General features: G+C 41.1%; 1 protein-coding gene across 7 annotated transcripts in view; it reads left to right on the top strand.

The window, feature by feature from the left end:
* Rbms3 (RNA binding motif single stranded interacting protein 3) overlaps positions 1 to 22,332 on the top strand; it is a 1,479,068-nt gene that overhangs the window by 951,145 nt on the left and 505,591 nt on the right. For all 7 annotated transcript variants that reach the window (XM_045136303.1, XM_004662088.3, XM_045136304.1 and 4 more), the window contains one exon: positions 11,902 to 11,960. In XM_045136303.1, coding sequence (XP_044992238.1) covers positions 11,902 to 11,960 — 59 coding nt within the window. The remainder of the gene's footprint in view (positions 1 to 11,901; positions 11,961 to 22,332) is intronic.

Consider the following 22,332-nt stretch of genomic DNA (forward strand, 5'->3'; position numbering starts at 1 on the left):
GTAACATAATCACAAAATGCTTTGTTCACATGTTAGAAAGCTCAAAGAGATTCCACACACAGCTCCAGGTGATTTTTTTTTTCTTAAACAAACAAATATTCTCTTGGGTTTTATATGTATTAGGCAATTATTTCATAGTAAAAATGGTCTATCTATTCTATAGCAAGTTACCTCAAAATTTGTTTTATTTATTTTGGTGGACTTAATGTAATAGGATTCCATAAACTATTTTCCCTTAAGGGTTTTAGAACCCTTTCTCAGATTGGCCCTTCGGTGACGCTACACCTCACTCTTTGCTCGGATGAAAAGAAGCAGAGTGTAATGAGCATCAGATCGAGGGGGTAATGCATTCAGACACATAAGTGGTGTTTTTGCAAGATAAAATCATTGCCCAGATAGACTTGACTCTCTGCCATCCTAATCCCCTTGTCTGATGTTAAGGGTGTATATGTGATATTCATTCATTCATTTTATTCATTCATTCAACAAATAATTTATTAAGTCCAAGACTAAGTATGTAAGCAAAAATAGGACTTGTATTCTACTTTTAAAGAGCCTTTCAATATGAGGATAAGAAATGATATGAAGGCTGGAGAGATGGCTTAATGGTTAAGGTGCTTGCCTGCAAAGCCAAAGGACCCAGGTTCAATTCCTGTGGGCCCATGTAAACCAGATGCATAAGGTAGTACATGCATCTGGGGTTTGTTTCCAGCAGCTGGAGGCCCTGGAATGCTCGTTTTCTCTCTCTCTCTCAATCTCTCTCTCTCTCTTTCTCTTTTCCTCTTTCTCTCAAATAAATAAGTAAATAAGATCCTCTAAAGAATAGGGCTGGAGAGATGGCTTAGCAGTTAAGTGCTTGCCTGTGAAGCCTAAGGACCCCAGTTGAGGCTCGGTTCCCCAGGTCCCACGTTAGCCAGATGCACAAGGGGGCACACACATCTGGAGTTCGTTTGCAGAGGCTGGAGGCCCTGGCGCGCCCATTCTCTCTCTCTCCCTCTATCTGTCTTTCTCTCTGTGTCTGTCACTCTCAAATAAATAAATAAATAATTTTAAAGAATTCTCTAAAGAATAAAGGAATGAAATGATGCAATCATGACAAAATGCTACATTTCATCATTGAAAGAATTTGTGTTCCAATGCGACCAGTAACCAAGATGTGCCCGGTGTCCTGCTGCATTAAGACTGAAGGCAAATTAGCTACTTGAGAAACAGGGAAGACCTCACAGAGCTGTTGCCTGAGCTGGAATACGAAGGGCAGTGGTCAAGACCAAACCATTTCACACTTTCAGTCTGTGTTAACTGTACAGTTGAGGAAAAGCCATAAATGTCCTAGATGAATTGATTTCATTAGAAGTGAGTTCCAGTGATCAACGGTGAATGTTTGATACTTATGTTATCTCTAAATAATTTTGGTCCCATAAGGGATAAAGCCTCACTCTTGCAAAAACTTATGCCTGGGTTTTCAGCCTCTTGACTAACCATAGGACTGCAGTCTTAACTGAATTTAGTCATCCCTCCTTTGTCCTGATTTATAGGACTTGGTTTCCCCTCCCCCCCTTTTTTTCCTATTACTCATTCTGTTTATATGTAATGAGAGAAAGATCAAGAGAGACAAACAGCCAAATGGACCTGAGCATAAATCCAAGTGGTTACTTAAGATATGTATGAAATTGAACAAGTAATACCATATACCAAACTTTAATTGTTTTTTCATTTAAAAAATGAAAATGGGGTTGGTGAGATTGCTCAGTGGTTAAATGTGATTGTTTGCAAAGCCTGATGCCTGGGCCCTAGTGTGCCCATTCTCTTTCTCTCTCCCTTACCTTATCTCTAATAAGTAAAACCAATTTAAGAATGAAAATGATTATATCAACTTAGTAGATATGTGTTATAATTTGAAATAATTAAATTATCTAATGAATTCTGCTTCCTGGCAGGTGCTGAATTGGTGGTGGTGGTGGTGGTGTGTTTGTGTGTGTGTGCATGGAATCTTACTATTTATAAGTGTTTCTGCTCTGAAAATTTGCAAGATCCATATAAATTACAAAAAACATGTTAATGGATTTTCATGGAGTTTCATTATTCATCAAGCCCTGTATTGGATGTTGTGATGGCCAGGGTAGCATAAAATGTTATTGGGGTCTCTGTCAAATGAATGTCTGGTTGAAGACCTTATGGGGAAACAATATCCAGTATTATGAAATTGTGAAGCAATGAGATTAAATGTGAGATGGTTTTATACAGGCAGTAAGCACAGAATGTATCTGAGGGGAAAAATCTGATGGTCAGGGTTGTCGGAGCAGGCAGGTCATCTCTGAAGAAGTTGTATGGCTCAGAATGAAAAGGGGTCTGGGAACACATACATATTAAGCTGGAAAACTCACAATCTTTAGGTATAGTTCACCTAGACCATCTATTTTTATTTCTCTTTTCTATATTTTAGTAACATTTCTTAGCCAACTTTAAATTTGGGGTAATTTTGCCTTAAAAATCAAGATTTCTTTAAAAAAATCTTTAGGAGGCATGACATGGGGATCTTAGTTATTCAATGCTATTGATGGATAGAACAGAAACCAGAGGCCCCATCAGGCATCACTTAGGTGGGGTCTCCACCCTACAAAAATTTCTGCACTAAGTGGTCTCTACCTTCGAAATATTTTCAGAAATGGCTTGAAAGGGGTACATAGTAAGTTCAACTTGGCCATATTGTTTGAACAGAACATTCAACGTCCAGTGGGGAAACCTCTGAGGGCTCAAATTCGCGACATAGACTGAGGTCTGAGGGTGAACATTAGCCTAGAGAAGGAGATATGAATGTGAGACCTAAAGAAGTTGGAATTCAAAACTAGGAGTGAAAGCAGATAACTAGAACATTGTGTTTGAAATCATGTGGTGCTTGGATTAGCTCTCCAGGACAATCCAAACAAAAACGGAATCAGAAGCTTGGAGTTAAGGGCCCCAGTGATAAGAAGACATTCAGGGGAGGTTGATACAGAGCATATCTAGAGAGACATGAATATAACACCAGACGCAAGGAGACAGGGGATTTAGCTCGATGTATACTCATTTTTCAAAACCTGCAGGAGGAGGAGTGGGGAAGTGTAATTGATGAGGGTAAAGGAAGAAGTCTCTGCAAGGACAGCCCATCAGAACCAGGGCAGGTGGGTGCATAGAAGCCCGGAGAGGCTTGTTTCAGGAGTGGGGGTTGAGGCGGTTCAGAGGGTCATGATAAGAGGTCAGCCTAATTGTATCCATGATTTTACATATCACAAAGTTACTGGCTGACTTTCAAATTATTGCTCCCATAGGTAGATGTGTGCATTTCAGAGTTAATGCAGAGATGCAGGGATGAGAAGAAATGAATACAAGAAGGGTTTGTTATGTGGTTAAGGGCAGGCAGGGAGGAAGACAACCTTGACACGGCTGAAACATGGACATTTTAGAATGATATATAGATGGTATTCAGGGACATTGAACAGGGATCACTTAAAGGAACAGCATTTGGAACAGAAACAGAGTTAGGAGGGAGGACAGGGGCGGTTGTGAAACGTGTTGACAGAGGTCTAAAGCCAGACTTTTGCAGGTTCGATGCTAGTTTTGTGACTTTCTACTCACTGGCCTTGGAGCGGTTTCTTAAGTTGCCACTGGCTTACATTTTTATCATCCGTAAAAGGCAGCTGGATGTACTGCCTGGCTCACGGGGCCGGGTTAATGAACTTGATTTGATATAAGTAGAATACATGAAGCAGCTGGCTCACAGGAAATGGGATACAAGTGGGTGACAATAAACACATTTGGATGGATTAAGAGAGGGCTTTAATGGAGAACCACGGACTACAGAGAGGCATCTGACCCCGCCGCCCCACAACATCTTAAAGCCACTAACAGAACACCTTGGGCAATGATACTGCGGATTTGGTGCCCACGGAATGGCCCTGCGGCTGTAGGACTGTTCAAACTCGGCTATGCGTTGTAGAAGATTCCGCCTACAGCAATGGGAACCAAGAGATGCCAGGGTCACGAGGTGGCCAGCCAGGTGCCATGACTTTCTTGGCTGATCATTAGGAAGACAGAACAGTGAGAATGGGGTCGATCCATACTAATGAGGCTTGGACTAGATCCTGTGCCAAACCCAATCTAATGGACTCAATGGATTCTGGAGGAAGGTTAAGGGGCAGACACCTGGGGCATGAGCAGAGGAAGGTGAACAAGCTGATGAAGAATTCAGGGGAGGGCTGGAGAGAGGGCTGAGCAGTTAAGGTGCTCACATCTGAAGCCTGGGGACCCAGGCTCGATTCCCCAGCGCCTACATGAGCCCGATGCGCAAGGGGGTACCTGCAACTTGAGTTTATTTGCAAGGGCTGGAGGCCCTGGCACATCCATTATCTCTCTATCTTCCTCTTTTCTCTCTCTCTCTCTCTCTCTCAAATAAATAAATAAACATAAAATAATTACAACAGTGAATTTAGGGGAGCTGGGTGTTGTGACACACACGGTTAATCTGAGCACTCCGGAGGCTGAGGTAGAATGATTGCTGTGAGTTTGAGGCTAGCCTGCAAGTTCATAGTGAATTCCAGGTCAGTCTAGGCTAGATCGAGACCTCACCTCAAAACAATAAAAAAAAAAAAAAAGAAGGATGTGAAGACCAAATTAAAGAGTTGAAATGACGAGATCAGTACTCTAAAATCTGTGCATCCCATGGAGCCCTCCATAGGCGTTCAACTGGGAAATGTTGGCTCCATCCAGTGCTCAAGAAACATCTACCTCTGAGCTGCCTGCATGCTGAACACTCAATAAATAAGGCAGGAGTAGCTGAAAGAATAGAAGTGATGTGCCTGCATGCCACAAAGCAGCAGTTAGAGATTACAATGTACAGATCAAGAAACAGGAGCCAAAGGGGCTGAGTTAGACCAGATGGGCGACAGAGCTCGGAGACACATCTCTACACTTTGAATCTGTATCTGATGACATTCCCACTTTAGCTGACCACTCTAAAAGTACATCGGCCAGGCTTCAGTCTGCCATTATCGGTGGTCAGAAGAACGCAGGTGCATGGCATCTACAACAATGTGAGCATGCAATGCCCCTTCCCACTGTTTGCTATGATGGCAGACTAATATTCCCCAGCCATGCAAACCCAAGGTACTATCCCAGAATTACTAAGTATAAAAGTTAGTAGTGGTATTTGTTTGATTTAAAAAAAAAAATGAAATGATCCATTTTGGGTCTGCTCTGTCTGTTCAAGATTCACTTCTGCTTACAACGATAAAACTAGTGGCAATGCTAACAGTTACTTACTGCCATTTCCTCAGAAGTTTCCCAGCAGATTAGCACTAATTCAACAGCACCAGGAACTCTCAACTGTTATTTTAGGGGAAAGAAGAATGAGGCATTCAGCTTGCTTGTGCTTTCTTTATTTTTCCTCCTTAAAGCATCAATGAAAGAAAGTTAAGACAGCTGAACTTGAGTTGTGAGCACTCATTGTCTTGGCTAAATGATGAATAAAATTAGGTAAAATTTCTGAAAATAAAAATCTGGATGTTTTGGGAATTTTATATTTTTATTTTTATTTATTGTTTTGAAAGAGGGAGAGAGAGAACTGTCCTGTCAGGGCCTCCAGCTGCTGCAAGCGAACTCCAGATGCATATACCACCTTGTTCATCTGGCTTAGATGGGTCCTAGGAAATTGAACCTGAGTCATTAGGCTTTGCAAGAAGGCCTAAGGACCCAGGTTTGATTTCCCAGAAGCACATGTTGACACACGGGTCTGTTTGTTTGTTTTTTGCTATGGCAGGGCCTTTTTTCCACATTCTAGACACATGCACCACTTTGTGCGTCCAGCTTTCGATAGGTACTAGGGAATCAAACCCAGGTCATTAGGCTTTGCAAGCAATCATCTATAACCACTGAGCCATCTTTCCAGCCCAATTTAAAAAATTTAAAAATAAATTTAATATATTCATTTTGAGGGAATCAGTTTCAGCTTACCATAGTTGTACATAGCTGTAATCAGTTATTTGTAGACTGAACTAGTCAAAACTTTACAATATTAATTTTTATGCTCACAGACTGGAAAACTGGCTGAGTTCCTCAGAGGAGCAGCCCTACCACATTCCAAGTGTGTCTCTTCAGCTAGACATGCTCCATTAGCACCCCGAAATGCCAAAATATTTTTAAAAAATGAACCACCCAGGAACAGACAAACAATCATATTTGCTAAAAGGATAATGTCTCATCCATTAAATAAACATGATACCTTTTCTAGCTTGGTATCAATATAGAAGGCGTGTGAAAAATTACTTAGCCAAGGGTTAATTGACTGCGGAGACTCCATTTTTCAGTCACCGCCTTTATTTTTTGAATTAATATACTCAGTGGGTGATTGAGCAAAGGATTTAGAAGTAAATTCTTTGTAGAAATATTCCATCAATTTGATGTCTTCATAATTTATGAAGAGTAAGCATGTAATACCTTTTATTTTCTCTTCAACTTTGGAAAAACAAAAGATGCTATTAGTTGAAATTAGGTTTGCATGTGGGCTCATGGTGAGGATCAGCAAATATAGTGTGACTCAGATGCCAGCGAAGGGAAAGAATAAATGCCAAAAATGGCTATTCTTTTTAAACATTAAATGTAAAATTGGTATTGACAAGCTAGAGTAAAAGTGGTTGAAAGAGATGGGAGAGAACTAATGAATTTATTGGGTTCAGTTGGGAAAACACATAATGCAATATGAATAGTTATTGTGGGACAGCTACTCTTAAAGAGGACTTAGAAAGTGAAGGAAAGGTGATCTGGGAGCTGGCTGTCTAGGGAGTTACAAGCACGTTGGGTAGGGAGTGGATGAACAGGTACATGTGGCATGCGGTTGTACAGTTTTCAGTTCAAAAGGCAGTCTACCAGTACTGTATTAGAGGCATGTTCACTCTGGCTGGAGGTGCCCTGCATGGAAAGAATTACGGTTTAAAATGTGTTTAGCTCATCTATTTGCTTCCCCCTGAGACATTCTAACTCCCAAGGAAGTCCACTAGGGATAGTGTTTTATCTTGTCTGCTGTAGGAAATGAAGAAGGAGAGCAGTGAATTGGATTTGTCTGAAAGCTTCTGGAGCCAGGAAGCTCATGGGACCCATGCTCAGGTGTCTGCCTCCAGACATCACTTAGTGAGGTGGTCACATTTGCTCTCTACTCTCAGGATTTGCCTTCCACTCCTGGGTGGCACAGTTGATGAAAACTTATCAAGACTTAAGTCTTGATTAAAGCCTCAAGTAATAGAAGAGATAGTTAGGTAGTATATATTTAGAATTACCATTGAATTCAGAAATCATTTTTTTTTCTTCATATGATGTAAAAATCATATTTTCATCTGTCTAATAGTTTTCTTCTACTTTATTAATACATTTTGGCAAATACAACAGAAAAGAGATTTAATTTAATTCACCACAGGTATATTAAATTGGTGTGGGGGGGCAGTGTTTCTAGTGTTTTTTTTTTTTTTAAGAAATAGTGAAAAGGATGGTGATAGAGCTTCCAGCCAGGGTCTTTGTCCAGTGGGCACAAGATCCTAAGATCTATCCCCAGCATAAACAAAAATAAAAAGAGAGAAAGACAGAGGGGGGTTGGGGAGGAAGAGAGTAGAGAAGGAAGGAAGAGAGGGAAGAAGAGAGGGTGGGAGGGAGGAAGGAAAGAAGGAAGGAAGGGAAAAAGAGCATATGCTGTATTTATTACTAACACATAACTTTGTAGATCATGGAGAATATGACACCAGATGATTCAGAAAGTACGTTTGTCATTGTGGGACTTCAGACATGAAATGTGGCCATCAGCCCATTAAATACTTTCTCTGTATTACAAACCTCCTCTATCTCTGCTAAATCATTTTCAATGGGGAGCGTTGTCCCCAAGTCAGTGGATGGAGTTCCTGGAAGGCTGGTCAGAGCAGAGGCTTTGCAAAGCACAGAGTCCTGCTCCCAGGTTTCAGGATTCAGTAGTAGTAGAAAGTTGAGCCTAGAGTATAATGAGACAGCACACTGAAAAGTTAGTACCGTCTGCTTCTGCAGAAAGAGAGACGTAGAGAGAGGGACACCAAGCAGGGGATAGGTTCCCGTAGGTACTGAAATCATAATACTTTCTGGGAAATAATGTCATTCTTTTTTATTTATGTCTTAGAGGAAAAAAAAAGTTATCTACTAAAACACAAATACTTTTCCATGAGCATACATCTAACCTTAATTTTGCTATAAACTAAAATTCATATTAACATATACTACATTAATCTAACTCGGGGACATGTTTGTAATATTAATACAACATGTAATGCAACATGCACACCAAGTTCAGGAATTCCATTGTATAACAGGCAATGAAATGAAGTAATCTCTAATTTCTTCATTAATGAATTTTAATTATCTGTGTGTATGACCGTACATGTGTATATGCGTGAATTTGCACATACGTGTGTTTGTGTGGAGCTCAAAGGACAATTTTGAGTGTCATTCCGCAGGCACCATCCACCATTTTTAAGACAGTGTTTCTTTTTTTGTTTGTCTGTTTATTTATTTGAGAGCAACAGACAGAGAGAAAGAGGCAGAGAGAGAGAGAGAGAGGATGGGCGCACCAGGGCCTCCAGCCACTGCAAATGAACTCCAGACGCGTGCGCCCCCTTGTGCATCTGGCTAACGTGGGTCCTGGGGAATCGAGCCTTGAACTGGGGTCCTTAGGCTTCACAGGCAAGTGCTTAACCGCTAAGCCATCTCTCCAGCCCCTAAGGCAGTATTTCTTGTTGGCCTAAAGTTCGTTATGTAGACTGGACTAGATGGACAGCAAACCCTAGGGAGCCAGCTTTCTCCACCTCCTCTGCTCCGAGGTTACCAGGACATTCCCTCAAGCCCAGCATTCTTCCACAGACTCCGGGGCTCGAACTTAGGTCCTCATGCTCACACAGCAAGCACTTAAACAACGGAGCTAACTCTCCACACACTCTTTCTGACAGGGCTTCTATATTCAGTTTCAAGAGTAGCTTTAGAAACCAATTAACAAGCATTTTTGCCTTAGAGATTTCAATATCTTTTTTAAAAACTCTCACATACTATATTAGTGGTGCTTTTGCAAGAAAAATAATATATAATAGCAAAATTTCCCTTCCTTCTTTTTTTTTCTCTACACATGTTTTTCAAATGCCTATTTACCTGAATAGCCTAAACCTTGTAAATATTACATATAGTTAATTAGTATTACCTAGGAACTCTCCTGGAACCATATTCGAATAGGTTAGTATTCTACTGGCTATTTTCCTGAGACAGAAAGTCTTGGAATGAAATAAAATTTGAAAGAGAGATATGTATGGATAGATGTAAGGTAAGAAAGGGAAAGTTTTTAGGCTTTTTATAATAATGGTCAATGGAACATGTTATACTTGTATACCAATGGTCAATAAAATCTCCCACATTAAAAATAATGTGTAAACTGTAAGTGATGGCTCGTGCCCCTAACCCTAATGCTAGGGAGGTGAGCCAGCAGGATTCGGAGTTCCAGGCGACACCAAGAAACACAGTGACACTGAGCTCATAAAGCAAGGAGCTGGGGACTCGGCACAGCGCCAGAGTGCTTCTCTGGCGTGCAGAGGGCCCTTGTCTCAGCCTCCAAGAAAAGAAAAGAGAGGAGAGGACAGGGAAGAGTCTAAAAAGGTAAGAATGGGAGGGGGTAAAAGGAGGGAAAAAGGAAAGAAATGAGGGGAGGGGGTAGAAGAAAAGATAGGAGACAAAGGAAAGGAGAGGAAGGGGAAGGGAGAGGAGAAAGGGAAGGAGAGAGAAGACATGGAAGGGAAGGAGAGGAGAGGAAGGGAGGGGAGAGGAGGTAGAGAGGAAGAAAGGAGAGGAGAGGTAAGAGACAAGGAGGGAGAGAAGGGTGGGGGGACGGGGTGGAGGAAAGGTGACAGAAGAGAGGAACAGAGTGCAGAGGGAAGGACAACAAGAGAAGAAGAAAGGAGAGAGGAGAGCTGCACACTCATTAGGGGAAAAATTGACAATTCAAATAATAAGCTAGAACTGGCGAGATTGCTCAGTGGTTAAGGCACGTGCTTGCTGATCCTAAGGACCCAGGTTCAATTCCCCAGTACCCACATAAGCCAGATGCACAAGATGGTGCGTGTGTCTGGAGTTGATTTGCCATGGCTAGATGCCCTGGTGCTCACCTTCCCTGTCCCTCCCTCAACTAAAACAATGAATAAAATATTTTGAAAATAATGTAAGCTAGAATCTTTACCACCGTGTCTTTTTACTTCCCAACTGCTTCAGAAAACATTAAGAGAGAGGAGTTGGAAGAAAGCTACACCCAGCAAGCTCTTCCTTGTGTCAGTGGCTGCCCCAGGGCCACAGCCGATCCTCAATTAGCCTTCAGAACGTCTCTATAAGGAAGACCAGTACTTTTCTTCATCATACTTATAACCTGCAAGTAATAATCCAAGTCATTATTGAAATACATGTATTTGGGCTGCAGAGATGGCTTAGCAGTTAAGCACTTACCTGTGAAGCCTACAGACCCCCCGGTTTGAGGCTTGATTCCCCAGGACCTACGTTAGCCAGATGCACAAGGGGGTGCACGTGTCTGGAGTTCATTTGCAGTGGCTGGAAGCCCTGGCACACCCATTCTCTCTCTCTCTCTCTCTGCCTTTTTTTCCCCTCTGCCACTCTCAAATAAATAAATAAAAATAAAACAAAGTTTCTTAAAAAAAAAAAAAAAAACATGTGTTTGTATCTTTATAAATAATGAAATGATTCAAAGAGACCATATGGCTAACCCAGCCAAACATACCCCCATGTAGCACTGAGATTTAGCTGGGCATGGTGGCGCATGCCTTTAATCCCAGTAGTCCAGAGTCAGAGGTAGGAGGATCACCATGAGTTCGAGGTCACCCTGAGACTACATAGTTATTTCAAGGTCAACCTGGACCAGAGTGAGGCCCTACCTCAAAATAAAAAGTAAATAAATACATGAATAAATAAATAAGGGCAGTTTGCTACCTTGAGTATTCTTGAACTATAGTACCCCCTTACCTCTGGGACTTAGGACCTGCATCAAAGACATGGGCATTTAATGAACAAAAAGGTGTTATTGTTACTGTTGTTGTTTATCTGATGCATGCATGTGTACATGTGTGTGTTTGAGAGATACACATACGTGTATCTATATGTGTGTGTGCATGCAGGCAGAGGCCAAGGCTCAGTACCAAGTATCTTCCTTAATTGCTACACACCATGCTATTTTTGAGGCTGTGTCCCTCAATGAACACAAGACTCATCAGTTTAGCTAGTCGGCAGTGTTGGGGACCCTATCCAACTCCTGTCCCCAGCATTTGGACTTACAAATATGTATGGCCATGCCCAGAATCTTACATGGGTTCTGGGCTTCAGAGGTCAGGTCCTTATGCTCCAGGAGCCATACGTTTACATGCATATGATCTCGCATTTTGACCAAAGGTACAAACAAAATCTGTGCCCTGGAGGACGGGTGTTGACCTGTTCAAGGTTGGCACAGAGGTGTGAGTCCAAGTGAGATGTGAACCCCGGTCAGCCTGGTGTGCAGGGTCATATCTTCCTCCTTGGGCCCACAGCAGGCAGTTTACTGTGGCACCCCCTTCCAGCCACCTCTCTCATCCCAATGGGTTGATTTGTGAAGGCTCAGCTGGGTGCACACCTAGGGAAGCTTACACCCTAGGGATGGAGGAGAACTGGTCCAGAGAGATCGTCCAGGTGTGTAATGGGAGCTCCGACTTGTTTCCCGCATCCATTCATGTTCAGTTGTGTGTGCCCGATGCTCATTAAGGTATTTTAATTGTTTTCACCGGGTTCCAATCACATGATTTTTTTTTCTCTCTCTCTCTTTCTCTCTCTCTCTCTCTTTAGGTATGGGAAAATTGTATCCACCAAGGCAATTCTTGACAAAAACACGAATCAGTGCAAAGGTATGTGCAAGCGCCGGGTACCCTGAGCTCCTGCCTGTGCTTGGCGACGGACGGAGCCCCTACCACAGAGGTCCAGGCCCTTGCTGTACACCCTCCGGTGTGCAGTACCCAATGAGCCTCTTTAATAATGCCACTGCACTGATGGGTTGTATTTCTGGTAACATTGCTCATTAATTTCCTTTTTCATTAACAAACAAAATGAAAAGCACAAATCCGAACAAGTATCAAATTACTTCAACATAAAACTAAATTACCTTCTAACAACTTTGGGTTGTCTGATTTGAATGATATGATCAGAGATGCAAATTGATTTCCTTTATAAAAATGAGGGACATGAGGGAAAACCTTCCCATGCAAAACATGTGCTAATTTCTCTATTCTTCAGACCTTTAGGATGGCTGGGGATGAGTTTACCGATGGGCTGATCATATCCAAGCTGTACTTGTAAATATCACAAGATTTCAGAGTAGATATTTTATTTGGTCAGGCTTTTTGCCTCCTTCCATTCCGAGGCATATTTCAGAAGTCATTTGACCATAGCTTTGGCTTATATTTCTTAATGTCTGGAATCCCACACACTTTTCTTTCTCATATGATTTGGTTCTTATATGGTAATTGGAATGCTTCTAGTCACGTGTGTTATTTGTTGCTGCTAATGCAGTGTCCCTTGAAATACTGAAATCGATAAGTGTGGCTGAGCCAAATTCATTCTACATGCTGCTCCATGCATGCTTCCTATGCAACGTATCAGGAAAGAACATTCATAGAACCTTACATGTACCCTAACCTATTTAGGTCGTGGGAGCCAGATTCATTCCAGCTATTAATTCTTACAGCATTTCCTGTCTCCAGTCATCTTCAAAATGCATTAAGTACAAGAGAGGAAACATTAAGCTATGAGTTCTGCTACCAAATACTTGAATTTATAAATGAAAACACACACAAACACACAGAGCAACCAAGAAAATAATCCTGATCCCCTTGTAGGGAAAAGGGCATCTCTCATTCCATGAGGGATTGAGAGGGTGACTCCCCCTAACTGAAGCATCTGCAACCTACAATGGAAGATAACATTGCTTTCCTTAGAATAGGAATTATAGAATCCAGGAAGCCATGGATAGCTAAGGAAAGCCAGGCAATCAGAAGAATGAATTTCTAATTTGTAGTAGAGTATACCCTTATAATTGGGGTAAAGTCACCCAGTTAGGGGCTTCTAGTGAAACAGAAAATGGAAAAAAGACTTAGAAAGTTCTGAAATATTGCACTGGAGATTCTGATTTTTTGAGCTTCATTCTGTTTGTATGAAATATTTGGCCCTTAACATGGACAGATGCTTGAAGAAGACATAATAGGAGTCCAGGCATGTTTCAAAATAAGTTGTTTTGGGCTGGAGAGATAGCCTAGCAGTTATGTCACTTCCATGAAAAGCCTAAGAATCCAGGTTCGATTCCCCAGCACCTACATGAAGCCATGCAGAAGGTGCTGCATGTACCTGGAGTTTGTTAGCACTGACAAGAGGCCCTGGTGTGCTCCGTTTTCTCTCTCTGCCTCTTTCTTATTCTCTCTTAAATAAATAAATTAATAAAATGTTTTATCATAATTGAGTCAAATTTAATTATAAGGAAGAAAACCTGGAGAAATTTAATTATATAAGCGAAATATATATACATATCACACACACATATATAGTGTGTGTGTGTGTGTGTGTGTGTGTGTGTGTGTGTGCATACATGTGCAAACACATATTTTAAATCCATGGTTAAAGAGAAAATATGGAAGAAGTCACCCTGGCTCATAAATGCATTAGGGTAGTCAAGAAAAGGGGTCACAGTGAGAGATTTCAAAAGTGCTTACAAATAGATGTAATTAGGATGAGGCAATTGCGTTTGAGGAAAATTGCTGATAATTGCTAATGATGACCATGGCAGCAAGTTCTGGAGGTCTAGAGGGAAGCAGGAGGTGGCCACGGAGTTCAAGGACCTAATCAGACAGGGACAGAACCAATCCCCTAGGTGATTATTACAATCCCCCCTCCCCAAATGAAGCAAGGTGAAGGTGAAATTTCTGGGAATAATCCAGAGACAGTGTTGAGAAATAATAAAGGTGGTACTAGAGGCCTGTTGTCCAGGGTGGAGATTGAAGTTAGCTGTTCATAACATTGAGTGATAGGCTAAAGAGATGATTTAGTGAAGACACTTGCTTGCAAAGCAGATTCCCCAGGACCCATGCAAAGCCCAATGCACAAAGTAGTACGTGTCTGGAGTTCATTTTCAGTGGCTAGCGGACCTGGCATGCCCATTCTCTCTTTTTCTCATAAATAAATAAATAAAATGTTTGTTTTTTTTTTAATATACTTGGTGATATGAGATTCTAAACTGGAGGCTTTCAGTAGGAGGGCAACAAGAACTCTTGTCACAGGTCCCATGAGAAGGCAAAAAACATAAAGTCCAAATTGTGAGCAGGTCCCAAGGAAGATAGCATCCTCAGGATAAGTTAGGTAAGCTTCGGAAACATAAACATTAAAGTAGGCTGTAGTGAAGTTTACATCCACTAACATAGCTAAGGCAAGATGTGCTCCATTGACCACTGGTTTTTGAGGAAGTAGCCCACCCATTCCTTTCCTTAGCATGCGGAAGTACCCAAGCCTTTGCAAACTTCCACATGGATAGCACAATGAATGGCTCAGCCTTCATGTTGTGATGGCGCTGAGAACATGATTGCTCAGGCCCAGGAGATGACTCATTGCATAAAGTAATTCCCTCACAATCCTGAGAATCTGAGTTTGATAGTTTGATCCCCCACGCTAACACATACATTCCTGGTGGGTTTCAAGGCTCACCTGTAGTTCCTGCACAAGGGAGCCTGAGACCAGGGGTTCCCCAGGGCCAGCTTGCTAGCTAGACTTGTCAGATTGGCAAGCTCTGGGTTCATGTGGGAGACCCTGTGAGCCTGCTTCAGTAAGTCACAAGGAGAGATGGCAGGGATGACACCTGACGTCAACCTCTACACAAGCACGCAAACACACCAAGTACGTGTACACCAGCACACACATGAGCCCACATGAATACACACCAATACACTGGTGTTCAAAAAAAACATTGTCTCAAACAGTTTATTCCAACATATTTATATATATATACATACACACACACATAGGGGCTGGAGAGATGGTGCAGAGGTTTAAGGTGCTGGCTTGCAAAGTCAGATGGCCTGGGTTAAATTCCCAAATATTCACATGCAGTCAGATGCACAAAATGGTGTATATATCAGGAATTTGTTTGCTGTGGTAAAAGACCCTGGTGTACCCTTTCTCTCTCTCTCTTTCTCCTTCTCTCTCTCCCTCCCACCCTCCCTCCTTCCTTTCCTCATTCCTGATTCTCTCCCTATCTCCTTGCTTGCAAATAAATAAAATTTTTTTAAAAAAATATGGTCTGGAAGAATGTCTTACTGGTTAAGGCATTTGCTGCAAAGCCAAAGGACCTAGGTTCACTTCCCCAGGACCCAGGTAAGCCAGATGCATAAGGTGGAGCATGCATCTGGAGTTTGCTTGCAGTGGCTGGAGGCCCTGGCATGCCAATTCCCTCTCTCTCATAAATAAAACTTTAAAAATGTTAAAATGAATTATATATAATATATAAATATGTATTATATATTATATATATATGCACATACATACACAGGTACCATTCTGAGAATTCTTTCTCTACACTAAGAAAAAAATACAGGAAGCACCCAAATTCTGACTTTTGGAGAATCTTAGACCATTATTCACCCATTAAAATGGAAACCATGAAGGCTAGAATGTCAAACCTTGAAAACCATTTGCTATATAAATTAAATCAACTTAGAGACACATCAGTATTTGAGAGTCAGTAAAACTGAACTTACGACTGTGGTAGAGGAATGCCACCTAGTTAGGTCATCACATCTCCTCTTACTAGCTGAGACCAAGAATCAGTTACTCAACCACGTTCATTCTTATTTTCCCCATCTGTGAGAAAACATTGATAATAGGTTGGTTTTATTCATAGAATGTTCTGGTTCTATGAATAAGTTGTAAATGAGAAATGCTTGATGATACCACATACTACTTTGTATAAAAATGTTACCACTGTTAAGGAGAGCAAAGGTTTGTGTTAAGGTGTGGGATTCCAGGTGATTTATCATTACTATTATCCTAACCCTCCTCTGAATAGACTCCATTGTATTTCCTGGGCCATAGAGCAATGCCTCTTGGAAATAACTGAACTGGTTTCTGTTTTGTTTATATTTTGGTTTTTCTAAGAAGCCTGAGTGACTCATGCAGTCTGGTTCTTTGTTTTTATAAGATAATTTCATGATCAGCAGAGAATTAGAAGATAGTGCTCCGGTTTACATTTGCACTTTAAAAAATGCACAGGAGTTGAGTTCTTCGCACCCATTGCTTCCTTAAGGAAAGAAATTAAAGAGTGTGGGAGGTATTTCTTTTTTAAACAAAATCACTAAGAAACTGGACACTATAGTTAAAGACACAAATTGGGTTTATACATCACTGAGACACTTGCTTTTTAGCCATTGACAGCCTTGCCTGCAGCTAGCGGCCAGACAATTAAAACTAAGCTTAGCAAAGACAGGGATTTATTTATGTTTGCTTTGAACAATGGGTATGAAGTCATTTTCTCATGAAGTGGCGCGTGTGCTGCCCGCCATACGCAAGTCGGTGCTGGAGAAGGGCATGCAAACGTCCACATGTCAGTCTACCCTCTGATGAGGAAAGAAGGCATCAAAGTTAGCCGTGAGGTTTTAACCCGACAGGCTCTAATTCTACCTGAGGACAGACTTTTGTTCTGTCATGTATCCCACCGGCCTTCTCTAAAGCATAGTAGTAGTTAGAATGTAGCCTCAAAGGGTTGCCCAGACCTCTTTTTGTATAGCCTGTCTATAGGTCTGATCCTTCTTGGGCAGGGGCTGAAGCACTCTCAATTGTGTGACATGTAAGAACAGAAAACCAAATAGTCCCCATCACGCTACAATGACCAGGAATTGTGGAACAAAGTGGGCAAAAGCTCCTGACAGGGGCGTAATGAAAGCCAGACAAGAGCTCATTCAGATATCCAAACACAAGGGCTGCAGAGTTTTACAGAAGTTCTGAAGATTTTCACTGCTTTGTTTCGTGTTCAATCCCAGGAACTTTCCTCTTGGGACCAGCATATTTGCTAACTTTTAAAAAAAAATCAAGGAAAATTAAATGAAAGTGTCTATTGAAAATGAGGTATAAATCTAACATGAATTTAGTTGTCTCTAACTTCTGCTTTCAAAGGCTAGATTCACTCCTTTCTACCATTCACCCTGTTTCATTTTTCCGACAGATGATGTGTTTAGAGCAGAGTGAATAAGTAATGGATCTTTCATAGAAATGTTCCATGCTGAATCACTGTGTGCATATGAGTAGTTAAGAGTATGGGCAAAACACCAGCTCACTGCTCAGTTTCGGATCCTTTATGGCCACAGGCTGGTTGAATTATATCTATGGAAGCTGGTGTTCCTTTGACATTTCAGTGGGCCCTTAAAATACCAGCTGAAGGCAAGGACTCAATCGTTCTGAAACCATCCCTGGAGGACATCATCATTCGTCATGAAGTAAAATTGTGACTTATTTCTTCTTCAGAGAAAATAATTCTGCCTGCTATATTAATTTATGGAGAAGGGTAAAGCCCAGCTAGATTGTTCCAGAGAAGGGTGCTGTTGCATTATTGGATAGATTCTATTTAGTAGTTTATGGCCATGATGGGTGAATAGATACTAGATAGATAGATAAGTAGATGTTAGAAACATGATAGAAAAGAAATTCATGATAGAAGATAGTTGACAGATAACAAATGGTAGACAGATAAATTAAAGATATATGGTAGATAAATGGGTGGATAGATGATAGTCATTTAGGTTCATAGTAGCAGATAGAGGACAGCTAGCTAGATGTTAGATAGATGGAAGATAGATAGATAGATAGATAGATAGATAGATAGATAGATAGATAGATAGATAAATAGCTAAATGACAAATACATGTATATGAGTGGATAGACAGATGATAACTAGATTTTAGCTGATCAATTAGGAGATCATATGTTGCAGTCTGGTTCGCATTGCTGGTAGAAATCACCCAACCAAGAGCAGCTTCTGGGAAAAAGAGCTTTATTTTGGCTTACAGGCTCCAGGGGAAGCTCCATGATGGCAGGGGAAAACAATGGCATGAGCAGAGGGTGGACCTCACCCCCTGGCCAACATAAGGTAGACCATAGCAACAGGAGAGTGTGCCAAACACTGGCATGGGGAAACTGGCTATAATACCCATAAGCCCACCCCCAATAATACACTCCCTCCAAGAGGTGTTAATTCCCCAAATCTCCATCAGCTGGCAACCTAGCATTCAGGACACCTATGTTTATGGGGGACACCTGAATCAAACCACCATACCATACATTTGGACAAAATTAAAATTTACAATTAGTCAATCTTGCTTTTGATTTTTCTCCTGCAGACACTTTCAGGGATAATTTACCTAGTAGGGGAGGGAGGTGTAGAGGCCTGTGTTAAACCCTGTGATCCCAGAGGAAGGGTGTGGCTATATTCTGTCCAATTTTAGGTGCAATCTGACAGCTCGAGGTAGCCTTACATCTGCGTGTGTCCTACATGTGATGCTGACCCAAGACCACGCTGGACTGTGCACGCATGAGCAGATGGGAAGGACTTAAATCTGGCTGGAGGAACGCTTGCCCTGGGTTGGTCCACCCAGATGCAAGGCAAGCCAAGGAGGAAAGCACAAGCCACGCTGCTGGCAGCCTTTGATTTCTAGCATCTGTTCTTTCCTGAAAGTAGTGCAACGGAAAATAAATGTTCTGTGAAATTTGTAAGTCTGAGGAATTACATTTTGAAAGGAATTGGTACCTCCATCAGGTGGGCTCACAGTCTACTGGGCAAGAAGCTCATGAAACAAAATGGCCTGAAAAATACATTTATTCAATTTCCAAATAATGGGATTAGGTTACTAAATAATAATAATAATAATAATAATAATAAAATAACCAACAAAAAGAGTTGTATGTTAGCCACATTTCTCTTCACGGTATCAGGTGTGTGGTATTGACCCGTTACTTCTTTGGTGACCTGCAAAACATTAGTTTTGTACTTAGTAAATACAGTCAAGTTGGCACCATTGTTAGACTCATCCATGTCCTACCCCTTCCCCCTGGGCCCTCCTTGTTGAGGTATATGGATCATGCATTTTGGAGTTATCTCAGTTATGGATAGGAGAAATGTCTCTGTGTATCATGACCCAATGTGTGGCTCTGACATTCCACCACTTCCTCCGCAAAATTTCCCTGAGCCATGTTGAGTTCATTTTGGGTCTGCTTCAGTGATGAAGTGCTGAGAGCCTCTGCGTCTCTGGATATCTGATTTGGTAGAAGTTGATTGTTTTTGGAAAGCAATATGGAGACTCCTAAAAAAGCTGACTATAGTGTTACCAACAGACCCAGTTATTCCCTTACTGGGCATGTACCATAAAACCTTTAAACCTCAGTACAGAGAAATTTGCTCAACCATGTTTATAGCGACTCAGTTCGTAATAGCTAAGAGCTGGAATCAACCCAGATGTCCATCACTAGAAGAATGGATAACCAAGAATGTTTACTTTTCTGAAGTGGTCTTCAGCTCCACGAGATGATGAAAGACGTTTTTCCTGACCAAAGTAATTCTTTTGGATTTGATATTTCCAGAACCAGGACCACTGGCAGTTTTAGAGGACTACTAATCATGTCAGACAGTGTTAACTTTGGAATACATGCATAGGACATAGGCACTCATGTCTTGGAAGTCATGTACTTTCTCATTTTCTGGTAATGACTGCTATCTTAGCATTAGATAGAAGTAATGAAAATCGCCACAAACATTTAGCATAACAATCAGTGTTAAGTGTTTTAAGCATGTACTTGTAAGTTACAGCATTTAACACAATAAACTACTTTCCTAATATTGTTGCGTAGGCAGAAATGATATGATTCTATTAGGTAAAATGTAAAATGGCTTAAAAGTATGATGATACAGTTGTATTTCAATTATATATATATATATATATATATATATATATATATATATATATATATATAATAAGATAATAATAAGATATATATATATATATATATATATATATTATTTTATTTATTTGAGTTATTTGAGAGAGAAAAAGAATGGGCATGATGCCAGGGCCTTCAGCCACTGTAAACGAACTCCAGACCCACGTGCCACCTTGTGCATCTGGCTTCCTTGGTTCCTGCGTCCTTTGGCTTTGCAGGCAAATGCCTTAACTGCTAAACCACTTCTCCAGCCCATTTTTTAAAATATTATAAATTATGTGCACATGTGCATATGTGCATGTTTATTCATGTGAGTACTTGTTGCTGAGTGTGAGTGAGGGTATGTGCATGCCATGGCACACATCTGGAGGTTGGAAATGGAACTCAGGTTGGTCCTTACTTTTTTACCTCACTAAAGGCAGAGTTTCTCACCCTGTGGTTTTTGGCTGCGCTCACCATGAGCTTGTGGGAAATTCTCGTCTCTGCCTCCTGTCTTGCTGCAGCGTGTCATTGGCCAGCGCGCTGAGATTGCAGAAGCCTGCTATGGCTTCTGGCTTGTGGTGGAGAGTCTGGGCTTCAAACTCATGTGCCAGCCTGAGTAACAAGCACGTGTGTCTGTGAGCCATCTCCCTAACCCATACTGTCGCTTTTCATCATAAGCAGAAACTTACTATGTTTGTCCATGTTTTCAACTGAACAGAAATACTTTTGTCCAGGTAGTCTATTTGCTCTCCCTTCCTTTCTCTCAGGTTTCTGTGTTCTAATCTGCCTCGAGGCAGTCATGTAGCATTCCTCACTTTTTAATCCTAATGCATCTCAGTGTTTTCTCAGAAGACCCATCCCATGCCATCGAAGGTCTGTACCTCACGTCCTCATGTGAGCACAACCTGGGATCAAAGCTCCTCATCCTGCCCATCCCCCACGCTTGTAGAATGAGTCCATATCCTTTCTTGGGCTCCACATGTAGCTTGCTCTCTGAGACCAAGGGATAATTCCAAGTGATTACTTATAGTGAGGGCCTTAACTTTCCCTCCTGGTGCCTTTGATGTGACATGAGTGGAAACATAAATGAGACACTGGGTACATATTTCACGGGCTGTCAAAACACCAAGATTGACAGAGACACACGGACGCATGTGTTTCTCAGAACTTGTAGTCACTTACAATGCAGACTCATTTTATCAGTGTTTGGTTATCCCCTTTTCAGGTTTGAATTTATTTATTTTAACTCAACAGTCATTTCATAAATATATGAGAGGTTGTAGATCTCAATCTACATATAAAATTCAATGCAAAATATATTAACATGATATGCCAATATGATGTATATGTGTATAATGAAGTCATTAAAATTATGCCCACTTTCAATACCATATAAATAAATAAGCTTTCAAGTATAAGTAGAGACATATTTGGCTGGGGTTCTAACTCAATGGCAGAATCCTTGCCTACCATGCAGTAGATTCTAGGTTCCATCGCCAACACTGTAAGATAACTTAACAGACTGACCTAATAAATAAACATATAAACAATAAGTAAATAATAAAATAAGTTAAAAAAAAATAAAGATAAGATACCCTAGGAATTTACCAGCTCAAGTCTCTACCAAAGGAATTTCTAATTAATGGTCCTAGTTTTCTTGGACAAACTGCATAATACCTCTGGACATCTGAGTATTCAACTATCAAATGAGAATATGTCTACTAACAATGTAAAAACAAACTCTCAGCCTGGCAGAATCTTGTTTTTTATGTGGCTGATGCACAGGGCAGGCAAATGCGTCTCTGGTCTCAGACTTGGATTTCGGCTCATGTTGTCTGGAGCCCCTGCATGTCTTAGCTAATAACCTAACGCAGCCTGAGAATGTGGCACACATAAAGGACATATGTGTGTCATGGTTTGGAACGTGTTTCTTGACACTGGCGTTGTTAATAACTAAGATAGAAGTTCCTGAAGGATGTTCCTCTCACACACTTCGGTACTGGCTGGATGACCACCCTCAGAACATCACAGAGCTGTTGAAACTGGCATCTTCTGAGAAGAGTACACTCCGTCGCTGTAGCAAGTTGTGAAATTCATTCTAATTGAGTTGGAGAGGTTCTGAGGAAAATGCTGCCCCTGGTGTGTTCGCCCTTTGTTATGTTGCTCAAACTGCAGTGTCCTTGTACAAGTTCAAAGGCAAAAATGAGACAAAAGCCTAAAGACTCTCTTTTCAGTATGTAAAAGCAGGAGCAGGTGTGCACCACGTAGACAGTCATT

Source organism: Jaculus jaculus, chromosome 17, assembly GCF_020740685.1.
Source record: "Jaculus jaculus isolate mJacJac1 chromosome 17, mJacJac1.mat.Y.cur, whole genome shotgun sequence".
NCBI lineage: Eukaryota > Metazoa > Chordata > Mammalia > Rodentia > Dipodidae > Jaculus > Jaculus jaculus.